Source organism: Condylura cristata, unplaced genomic scaffold (genome assembly GCF_000260355.1).
Source record: "Condylura cristata isolate star-nosed mole 26May11 unplaced genomic scaffold, ConCri1.0 scaffold00003, whole genome shotgun sequence".
Classification (NCBI taxonomy): Eukaryota; Metazoa; Chordata; class Mammalia; order Eulipotyphla; family Talpidae; genus Condylura; species Condylura cristata.
Window position 1 is genome coordinate 32,808,235 of NW_004567104.1, and position 12,138 is coordinate 32,820,372.

The 12,138-nt window shown below is 39.8% G+C and overlaps 1 protein-coding gene across 2 annotated transcripts in view; it reads left to right on the forward strand.

Annotated features, from left to right (window-relative positions):
- Positions 1 to 12,138, forward strand: part of HSPBAP1 (HSPB (heat shock 27kDa) associated protein 1) — a 31,511-nt gene that overhangs the window by 17,568 nt on the left and 1,805 nt on the right. For both annotated transcript variants that reach the window (XM_004675159.2, XM_012733151.1), the window contains exons 4-6: positions 3,143 to 3,279; positions 5,395 to 5,566; positions 9,239 to 9,322. In XM_004675159.2, the coding sequence (XP_004675216.2) occupies positions 3,143 to 3,279; positions 5,395 to 5,566; positions 9,239 to 9,322 (393 nt within the window). The remainder of the gene's footprint in view (positions 1 to 3,142; positions 3,280 to 5,394; positions 5,567 to 9,238; positions 9,323 to 12,138) is intronic.

Here is a 12,138-nt window from a genome sequence, read left to right on the forward strand (position 1 = left end):
TGCAATCCCATTTACCAGGTAGCACATAGGCTGGGTCTGGGATTCACACTTGTAGCCAAACTTTCAGTGGGCTGTTAATAAAGTGAAGGTAGTTGAAATGAGAACACCTGAAAGGAATAGTTACGGTACTGAATCAGGTGTAAAATAGCCAAAAAGATAAAGGTGAGGGACAGAAGAGAAAATACACTTGTCTGCATCTGGTATGTTACAAAAAAGCAGATTTTGATTTTGTAGAAAGTTGTCAATGATACACATGGTTACTCTTTTGAGGATGGTGCAAATAGAATTTTCAAGGTACAGGTGATTTCTGAAGACTTTTCTAACTCTGGAAGTGTACATGAGAATAGATTACAGGATGGGTCACCCCAATTAGTCACCAAGGTAGTAGCCTGACAGGGTCACTTGTTTCTGACAAGACTCAAGCCATATTTTTGATGGACCTGCACTGACTTCAGACACTTGGCCTATCCATTAACTGCTGATCTCATTTGGCAAGAGTCCCAACTCTCGGGACCTGTGAAGGCAAGAAATAGGAACACTAAATGCTGTCTATTTCCTGACAAACTTACTTTGAATTACTCTCTGCCACTTCCCCCAAACCCTGCACACTTTGATTTCCTCAGCCAATTTGCAACTGAATTTTAGGCAGCTTAGATCACCTTGATGTAATCTTTCCAAAATGATTTTTCTTTTTTAGCCATTTCTTATGTTAGATGAGAAGTCAGAAAACCTCTTGTTGGTTTCATTCACCCCCCACACTCTGTAAAAAAAAACCTTCCCTCTGTGACTCTTTTTGGAGCAGCTTCTCACCTTGGGTTTGTCCATCACCTCCTCCCAAATATGTGTGAAATCCTGTATGTGGGTGCATTTATCGGAGGAGACAGGTGTTGGCATTCATTGGATTGTCAAAGGGGTATTTCACTAAGAAGACTAAGAATCCCTTTAGGGCCCTCCCTGGTGGCACAGCAGGTGAAAGCACAGCACTAAGAAGCTAAAGCCATTTTCACATGAGTTCGATCCCCGCCTACCTTGGAGGTGATCCACACAGCGTGCGGCAGACCTCTCCTGACTCGTCCGCTGCTCCCCACTCTGTCTCTGTTGAAGCCGCTCACCTCCCCTGCACCTCTGGCATGTACCCCAATTCTGTATGAACAAATAAATAAATCTTAAAAAAAAAAAAAAGAATCCCTTTAACCAGCTTCTTAGCTAAGGCAGATGGGCAAATCTCTCCCTGCCTTTTTTATACTGCATATCTTTCAGCTGCCTTTAGGTAAAATTCCAGACGGAGGTGTAGTGAGTTGTTTAACAAGGACCAAGTTTATTGGAAACCTCCCTAAGCTTCCTGCTTGGGCCCAGAGATGTCCTTCTGGGGTCTTAGAACCTTCTCTGCCCACTTCTGTCTATTGGCACATCGTATTGACAGGGTTTGCTATGAGACTATCTCTATTTGAGGGGTAGGTTTCGGAGTATTAATGTTTATATGCTTAACACCCAGCACCATGCCGGGTATGTGATAGATGCACAGAAGTGTCTCTATACCCATAGTAAGTCAACAGATTCTACCTTCCCTTCAGAACAGCCAGGATTTTCAGCACTGACTCTAAACCAGGTATGTTTGCTGCAGGAATAGAGGTCTGTGCTCGGACTGGAATTCATGGCCACTTCTAAAGGGGCTTGGCTGTCGCCCCTCCCTGGAGCTTCTGCACATGAGCCCTGTATGTTGACAGCAGCGCTACCCTTGCAGAAGCATCCCCTTCTTATGGCAGGCGGTACACATACCGATACTATTTTCATCACTCAAAAGTGCTCTTTCTAGCCTTCTTCAAAACCATCCATTAAATACCTCTCCTGAATCCTCTTTGTCTTTGCAAACAATTGTTAATGATTTGCCTCTAAAAATAGAAAGTATAGATTGAAGATACTTATAAAAGAAGTGTCAGCATTTGGGATCATGTTCTGCACAAAGAAGTGGTCTTTGTTTTATTTTTAAAACTCAGTAGGAAAGATTCATGTCTAAAAACACTGAGAAGCAGAACCTACATATTTTTAGTTCCATGGGTGTGGGTTTAAGTTAAATTATATCATTTTCTAACTTTAAAAAGCAGGGAGACCCTCTTCAAACTAAATAAAATATGGCAGAGCAGTTTGTCGAAAGGAAGAGACTCTGCAGCGACCCCCAGACTCCTGAGGGGTTTCTGAGAGCTGGATTTGACAGAAGCAGATGGTGTTTGTGTTCAGGGGCTGGCTGGCGTGTGGTCTGTGGAGCCAACTGTAAGGAGAGCCAGGTCCGGAGCTCTGCGCTGTCTGTTTTCAAGTTCATTTTACTTAACGAATTCATGACTTCTGGGAGTATGCAAAAGTTGTCTATAAATATTTGACATCCTACCCTTGAGACTGACTTGGTAGGAATGACTAAGGCTTCATCATCTATAGTTTTAAATAATTCCACTAACCTAAAAGGATTCTTTTATGTGGTCATGAAAGTACAAAAAGTTCATGTTACTCAAGGGCCCAGCTACCCACACTGCACTGCTTAGCGGGGATGTGTCCTGTCTTCCTGGTTGAACTACAGTCATATATTAAATATTTCTACTTCCACTGTAGTCACTGTTCCCAGTTCCCACCTTCCCCTAGATATCTCCATAAGTAAGTCTATTATTTGTTCTCTCCAACCTTAAAAATGTTTTATTTTGGGTGGGCATTCTTTTTTTTTTTATGGCTTATTTTTACATCATTTTGTACATTTTATTTTTCATCGCAATTGTAATCCCCCTGTGTTTCCCATCACCAAGTCACCCATGTGCCATCACCATAATCCAGTGCACTTCCCTCCCCTCCATTGGGTGGGCATCCTTAATCTGTTTTGTTCATTGATTCATCACAAGTTTCTGAACCTGCCATGTTGTTGTAGAGAGTGGGTAAATATTTGTTGAATAACTACTTTTAGTGAGGTAGTTCAGGCATGTGATTGGCTGAAAGGATTTCTGGAGCTGCAGCAGCATCTAACCTCCTCCATCTAGATAGCACTTTCTGTAAGGCAATTATGCAAGTGCCCAAAACCAGAATTCAAGTAAGTGTGCACCACTGCCATATAGTGAGGTTGGCTGGTTCTTGATGGACTGTAATTTTATTTTCAAAACAGGATGTGAGGTGGTCAGATTTCGGGTTTCCTGGAAGAAATGGACGAGAAAGCACATTGTGGATTGGCTCTCTGGGGGCCCATACACCCTGTCACCTGGACTCATATGGCTGCAATTTAGTGTTCCAGGTACAAGGAAGGTAATTATATGTGTGGATCTTGGGATGGGGTGAGTGTGTGTGTGTGTGTGTGTGTGTGCGCGTGTGCACGTGCGTTTGTGCACACACACACTCCTACAGGAGTATCCGATAGAGGCGGGACTCCAAGGTTTGGTCTCTGCTCCATCCTGCCTCCTGACCACAGAGGTCTCTTAACCTCTGGTTGAGTTTTCCCCTTTGTAAAGTAAGAGGGACTGTTTGTGTATCATCTAAATTGGTTTTATTGCAGTAACATTGGTTCCTAACATCACACAGGTTTCTGGTGTCCAGCATTGAGAGGGGAACAGTTTAGTAGGTTGTCTCCTTGTTGGTCGCTGAGCATTATCGCTACGGCCTTCAGAAATCTGGTCCTCACATGGTAGTATTCTACTCCCAGTTCAGATAGTCAGCTCTCTGCTGAGCTCTTTAATATAAGGGTTTGTCATGCAAGCTTTTATTTAAAAACAAATACCATTCCCACAAACCCAAGTAAATAAGAGCAGAGTAGTTTGCTGAAAGGAAGCAACGTTGCTACTCTCCTCAGCCCCCTGGGGAACATCCAGGGAGACTGTGAGAATTACTGGACTACATGGTACTTATGGCCCTTTCGTTAGACTTTAGTTTGTGTCTACCTGTAGACACAGTGTTCTTTTTTTTCCATCTGTGTCCTAAAATTTCTTACCTGTAAGTGTGGAGTCAGGTAATATTTTTGAGATAGTTCCTAATCCCAGGAGTTGCGTGTAAATGTTTCTGCCACTTGAATATAATTAGAATGTTGTTGTGTAGCCTTATTTTCCCTTACTTCCCCCTAGCCATTTAGGATTCTCACAAGGGCAGCTCAGAGGGAAAAGCAGCACTGGCTATGTTGCAGGCTGCTAGACTCTTCAAAAGCACACAAAAATGACTGGGGATACAAGAGAAAAAGGGAATAACCACATGTGAATCAAATTCATATGCAAAGAGCTTAGAAAACTATAAGGTGGTATGAGGTAGTTGACACCTTAATTTTCTAAGTTGACTCCAAGTCTTTATTAAAGAGCCTTACTTAGGCCATCTCAGGTACATTTCGAGACACTGGATGAACTAGTGAACCAAGCGTGCATTGGCCCTGCCCTGGTAGAGTTTATTATTTGAACCTTAAACTGGGTAAGAGAGGGCTTCATTTTAAGTATTACTTTCCATGTGTTCTGAATTGGAAAACAAGCTAAAGAAATTCCAGCGAAATACATTACAAGGATACCTATGTACTTTCTAGGAAACAAAATTAATGTAGCTTTATGGTTACTCTGTAATAGAACCTTTTTCTGACTTCATAACTGACTCTGGAAATAATAAAGCAACTAGTAAATATCCATTGAGTATTCTCCTGTACAGGTATGTGTTACACTAGGAATAAAGGTAAGTGAGTAAAGACACCTACCTGCTCTAAGAGGGGTGGGTGCACACAAACTCACAGAGAACTCTAATATAAAGCAGAATAGACCTGCTCTTGAGGAGGGCTTCACAGGCCTGTGGGGCTGAAAAGCTGAAGTAACATTCGTGTGGGAAAGATCAGGGACGATTTCAGGTAACAAGCCAGTTGTGCTTTGAAGAAAGGGGAAGTATTCAAAAGACACAGATGGGAGAGGCAGAGTCCTGGGAAAGCCTGAGGTGGATAGAGGAACCTGTGAATTGTCCAGTGAGAGCTACGCCTTGGAGACCAGGGGATTAAGCTGGAAAGGCAGGGTGGAGCCTGAGAGTCTTAGGCCAGACAAATAGTGCTTATTCTCTACTCTTTCAAGTCAACAGAAACACAAGAGGGTGGTGGTTATTTTGGGTAGCTCTGAAATGAGGGATATGTTCTGAGTTAAGAAAGACTTTATATATTAGATCATGTTCCGTGATTGTGGGCTGCCCTGGGCATGATGAGATCCGCTAGTCCCTGTCCTGCCTCCACCGGTGTCTGCAGAAGATTCTAGCACTGAGTAAGAGATGGGACAGGTGGCCACTGGGATGCCGCTGTACTCCTTTTAGGGACTGAATGAAATGAGTAAAAGGAATACTTAGCATTGCCTTCTTACCTGTTTTGTCTTAAGTTGAGATCATTAACTTGTATCTGTTTTGTTTTTTTTTAATTAGGAAAAGATGGCATCTCTTTCCTCCTGAGGATACTCCTCTCCTTTACCCAACTAGAATCCCTTATGAAGAATCCAGTGTGTTCAGTAAAGTTAATGTTGCCAATCCTGATTTAAAACGTTTTCCTCAATTCCGGAAAGCCCGAAGACATACTGTCACACTGTACCCAGGACAGGTAACGGGGTCTTTACAACATTGACGAGCTGTTGCTGGGTTCCTCACCTATACCTTCACTCAAGTCCTTATAACTTGTTCTTCCTCAGCCCCAACACAAATGAGAGTGGTATCCTTCCCTGTTGTTCTATTGGGAGAAGTTTCTCCAGCTACTGGCTTCAGGCACATAAACCTCTGCTCACAGGTCCTGCGAAGGAAATGGGAGGAAGGAACAGAGCTCCACCTACTGGTAAAGAGGGGAGCAGGCAGTGGAGGAACCGCTGTTCCCAGTGTCATTTTTCAGGTTAAGACAAAGTGCCAAGGCATGGCTACCTGATCACTTCTGGAGCCCATGTTTACAATTACTGTCTGTTCAACTAGAACCTACATAAATAAACGCAGGCTTGGCGTTCATCCCTGTAGTGGGTCAGCTGAAGCTAAATGAATGAAGGATGATTCACCTTGAAGCAAGAAGAAATGTTGCTTTTGTAACTGTCTCAGAAATATTTCCAAAGGTACTGTGCTTAGTGCTGCTGCCTAGTGGAGAGAATCACCTTTGCAGAACAGGCATTTGCTGTCCAATGTTTGACTAGCATGAAAGGTTTTCATATTCTCCCTTGTATCCCTCCTTCCTGCCTGTTTTCCTTCTGTTGCTTCCCTCTCATTGGCCCTCACTCTCCAGTACTACAGCTCCAGCACTTTGATTTCACCGTCATATTGCTGTCCTTTCCCATTTCCCTCTTTGGCCTGAAAGAAATCACAGTTTTCTTTCTCTCTGGATTATCCGCTCTGGCCATCTCACAGAAGTACCGCTATATTGTCACTCATTGTGGCTGGCTTCTTTCACACGACATGTGTTCAAGTACACTCATGCAGTAAAATGTTCTCAGTGCTACATTCCTTATGACTGAAAATATGCCATTGTATGGGTTTAATTTTGTCAGTTGATCAGTTGATGGGCACTTGGGTTATTTATAGATTTTGGCTATTATGAACATTCTGCTGCTGTGAGCATTTCTGTTAAAGTTTTGTATGAACGTTTTCAGTTTTCTAGGGTACTAAAAGTGGAATTGCTGGTCATATGGTAATTAGTTTTACCTTTCTGAGGAACTCACAAACTGTTTTCCACAACAACTATACCACTTTACATTCCTACCAGCAATTGTTTTCACATCCTCACCAACACTAGTTATTTTCTTTTCTTATTATTATCATTATAATTTGGTAGCCTTCTAGTGGTTATGAAATTCTTCTGTTTTAATAGCCACTTTTGAGCGAGTGGTTCAACAGTGTCAGTTTTCTTGACATTCTGCTTATCCCCTAATCTACCATAAACTTAAAGGCTCTGTTTTACTACTTTGCTGAAAGTATATTCTGTGATAAGGCATGCGTGACCTCCTATGGACTAAGTTCAGCTCTCAGTTCTCCTAAGAGGAATGCTCTTTCTATCTTGTAGGTTAACCTTGTGCATAGCATCAACTCCAGGCTTCTTTAGGAAGTTTCACACTGAGATAAATGCAGTCCTGAGTGTCTCTGCCTATTGCTTCTGTTATTCTACATTTCTGTTTTGTTTTCATTTATGAAGTGGACCATTGCAAGAAATTTCTATCCTTCCCAGATTCTCCCACAATGTTACTATTTTGTTTTAAAGATTTATTTATTTACACATACAGAACTGGGGTACAAGCCAGAGGTGCAGGGGTGGTGAGAGGATTCGCCAGAGCCTGGGGAGCTGAACAGAGAGATCGATGAAGTACACTGCTGAGGGGAGAGGCAGGCAGGTCAGGAGAGGTCTGCCACGCCATGTGGTTCACTTCCAGGGCTGGGGATTGAACTTGCACTGAAGCAGCTGCTGCTTGCTTATGGTGCTGCATCCTAACCCATTGCACCACCAGGGAGGGCCCCAGTGTTACTATTTTAACCACTGTCTACTCAAACTTTCGCAGTAACTTCTAATGCAGTTCTGTTGGAATAAAATCCAGATTCTTTCCTTTGAATTTAGGTCCCAGCCATATCCTCATCATTTTCCCACCTTTTTCCCATTACTCCTTCTGTAGTGGTAAACAGACCTCCTAGCGGTTCCTGAATAATCCCACCTACATTGCCTGTGCCTTGTGTTTCTAGTACTGCTCAAACCACATTTCCTCCATCCAGTTTGCTCTTGACAACCATGGTTCATGACCATTCTCCCACCTCTAAGGTTCTCTGGCCTCAATAGCCACTGTACTGATATAAATCTGACATTTACATAATGTCACCTTTTGCCCATTACTTTGGGATAGGCTAGATTTTAGACTATGAAGATAGAAACTATGTCCCATGCCCTTTCTCAAAATGCATAAACTTTTTTTCTGCTGAAAAGGAGAGAAAATTAGAATTTTACAAACTTTTCTTAAGATTTTATTGCAGACGGAGAAGGTTCAGGATTAAGGAGAAGAGAGACTGGGAAAGCTGGTAATATCTACAAATGTTGGGAAAGGTTTTGTAGGACATGAGGACTTGTCAGTAAAAAAAAGTATGACTTTATTCTCACCATTACTATCCAGGATAGTTTTGAAAATGCTATGTAAAGCCAACTTGGAAGAGAAGAAACAAAACTATAGCCAGCTAATATATCCAGGATCTACAAAAAACTCATACAATGCAACAACAGGAATACAACCCAATCAGAAATTGGGCAGAAGAGTTAAATAGACACCTCACCAAAGAAGTCATACAGATGGCTGTCAGGCACATGAAAAAATGCACCATCACTTATCATCAGGGAAGTGCAAATCAAAACAACAATGAAACATCAGCTCACACTGGTGAGACTGGCCCATGTCAATAAGACCAGAAACAAGTTCTGGCAAGAGTGTGGAGGAAGAGGAACCCTGGCATACTGTTAGAGATTGTAGACTGGTCCAGCCATGTGGAGGTCCCTCACAATATTCAAGATTTACCACATGATCCATTTGTTCTAGTCCTAGGTATCTATATAAAATACTAAAGATGTATCTGCATTCCTATGTTTTACTGCAGCACTATTTCTGATAGCTGAGTTATGGGAACAGCTTATGTATCCAGTAACACATGAGTTGAATTAAGAAGTGGTATGTATATATATATATATATATATATAAAATGAATATCAAAAATAATAAGTATATATGAGGTAAAATCTTGCCTTTTGTGACAATATAGGTGAAACTGGAAGGGATTATGCAAGTGAAATAAATCAGAAGGAGAAAGACAAATACTGGATGATTTCATTCATGCAGAATGTAAAGAAACAAAGCAAAGGAACAGATAAGCCCAAACCAAACCAGACTCTTAGAATCTGACTGCAGAGCTGAGGTTACCAGCGAAGGAGGGCAGCAAAAGGTGGAGGGGTTCCAGTAGACAAAAGGAGGGTTCTTGGTGCTTTGGCAGTGGATGTTATGTGGTAACATAAATTTGAAGAGATGGGACCTATAATCCCAAACAATAATCAGGTTTTATACCAATTTTACAGCAATAAAATGATCAATTAAAATTTAAAAAATCAATGAAAGAAATGACTGGGTTGTTCTTGTTTCTCTTTCATACGCTAATACTACTACAAATTTATTTATATTCCTTTTCTTTGAGAGGTGTGACTTTCTAATAAGGTGTGACTCTGACAGAAAAATGAAATGTCCTGTACCTATGCTAACCATCTTTTATTTGGTGGCAGGTCCTCTTTGTTCCCAGACACTGGTGGCATTACGTAGAATCCATTGATCCTGTCACTGTCAGTGTAAACTCGTGGATTGAGCTGGTACCTTTTTCTTTTTTTAAATAAATGTAATCTTTGCTCTTAAAATGTGGATAGCTCTCTGTGAACCTTGGTGATTAATTTTAACCAACATTCCATATTACCTTATTTTGAAATGTTCTTTTTCATTATGTTATTTAATTTGAATAGGTAAAACATTTAAATTTTCAAAACTTTATTAAAAGGTAAACTCAGAGAAGTCCTCCTTTCACCTGTTCCTCTACTTCATCCCTTCCGTCCTCTAGAGGGATCCATTTGTATTAATTTCTAGTAAATTCCAGTCAGTCTTTTTTGTAAAAATATATGAATAAGTAAGTATACATTTGCTTAAATATTTTATGTCCTAAGTATATTGATTTTTCAAAAGCTTTATTTTTCCTTTGTCTTTCATTGTATTTGTATTCATAAGAGAATATAACATATTTGTAAGATGTAAAAGATTAATAATATAATGAATACCAGTGAACATACTGCCTAATCTAAAACCTGGAAAGTTTTAGCTTGGATCTGGGTTGTGTTCCTTCCCATCCTACCCCCACCTGTCGTCTCCAGTAGCTTCATTCTCTTGTCTAAACAAGTCATCACATACTTATACATTTCTATACAAACATATTACTTTATGTGTTTTATATTTAATAAAATGAAATCATATTTTAATGTAGTTTTCTGGGGCTTTAAAAATAATATCTTTAATGAGCTAGAGTATATACAAAATAACCAATTTCAAGTAATAGTTTTTGCAAAGAATTATGCAACCATACAAAAATAATTTTTTTAAGATTTATTTATTTATGTATATAAGAACTGGGGTACAGGCCAGAGGTGCAGGGGATGAGAGCACCCACCAGAGACAGAGTGGGGAACAGAATAGGCATATTGACTGAAATACACTGTTGAGGGGAGCAGCAGGCAGGACAGGAGAGGCCTGCCACGCCATGTTAGTCACCTCCATGGTTAGAGATTAAACTCATGGTAGGGTGGCTATGGATAGCTTCATAGTGCTGTGCTGTCATTAACCTTTTGCACCACCAGGGAGAGTCCCCATATGAATCAACTATGGGGCATTTTCATTACCATAAAAAAGGAACCTGTATCTATTAGTATTTACTCCCCATTTTTACTTTCTAACCATAGGCAATTGCTAACCTGTATTCTGTCTCTATAGATTTACCAGTTTTGGATTTATATAGTATGTGGTCTTGTGGCTGACATCTTTGACATACATAGTATTTTCAAAGTCATCCATGTGGTAATATGTATCAATACTTCATTCCTATTTTTTATGAGTGAAAAATATTCCATTGTAAAGATATGTCACATTGTCTCTCCACTCATCAGGTAATCGACAGTTGGATTGTGTCTCCCATTGGCTATTGAGAATAATGCTATTAGTGTTAGCATATACATTTTTTGTGGAATTATTGGATCAGGCGGCTCAGTAAGCTGGGAAGGCAGACAAGTTGAAGTTACTGTCTGGAGTCTAAAATTGTAAAACAGGTTGGCAGACAGGAAATTCGCCCAGGGTTTCTGTTACAATTTCAAGGCAGAATCCTTTCTTTTCTAGGAAATCAGATTTTTCTCTGAAGGCCTCCAACTGATTGGATGAGGTCCAACCCATTATTGAAGATAACCTCCTTTACTTAAATTCACTCGATTGTTAATACATCTACAAAACATCTTCACAGCAACATGAGACAAGTAAACAAGTGGACATTATAGTCTAACCAGGTTCATTCATAAAATTAACCATCACATGTTTAATCTTTAGAGATACTGCCAGTCTGTTTGAAAAAGCAGCAGTACCATTTATATTCTCACAGAAATATATAAAGATTCCCATCACTCTACATCCTCACCAACACAATCTGTCATCTTGATTATTGCCTTCCAAATGTAAAGTGGAGTCTCATCATGGAGATATGCTTTTTTAAATTTAATTTTGTTTCTAACCTTTGTATCATAAGTAGCTATTCATTCACTTTTGCTGTAGTATAATATTCTCATGTGTTAATGTATCACAGCTTTTTGCTTCATTTTCTGTTGATATTTTTGTACATGTGTGCAAAGGTTTCTCTAGAGATGATATATATATAGGAATGGAATGCTGTTCTGTAGGTATATAGTGCTTACATTTATAAATAAGAGTAGTGTGTTTTCTAAATGGCTCTATGAGCTTATCCTTCCACCATCAGTATTTAAGATGTGTTAAGATTAGCAGATCATTTGTCAATTTCTTGATTTGCACTTAATTATAATGAGGCTAAACATCTTTAAGTTTCATACTTTCGTAAGTGTATGATTATAATTTTTTAAAAGTCTTTTATGTCTTTTGCCCTTTTAAAAAAAAATGGGTCATTTGTCTTTATGCAGATATTCTGGCTATTAGTCTATTGTCATTATATAGGTTAATGACATCTGCTCTGTTTTTTTCCCTTTATGGTGGCTTTTGATGAGCAAAAGTTGTTGATTTTAATGTAATTTTCCCTTAATACCATAGTTTATACTTACTGTATCTTAAACATGTTTAGATGCTTAGCCATCTTTTTTTTTTTTTTATATCATTCTTCATTTTGTGCATTTTTCATCTCGGTTGTAATTCCCATGGACTTCCCACCACCAATTCCATGGGCCATCGCCATAGTCCCATGTGCTCTTCTTGTCCCAGTTTTGATCCTTTTTCCCTCTCCATCCCCATAGAATGTCTCTGGTTTATAGTTGTTTGTTGATTTTCATTTTTTTTTAAAGATTTATTTATTTATTCATACAGAACTGGGGTACAGGCCAGAAATGGGGAGGGTAAGAGGATTCACCAGAGACAG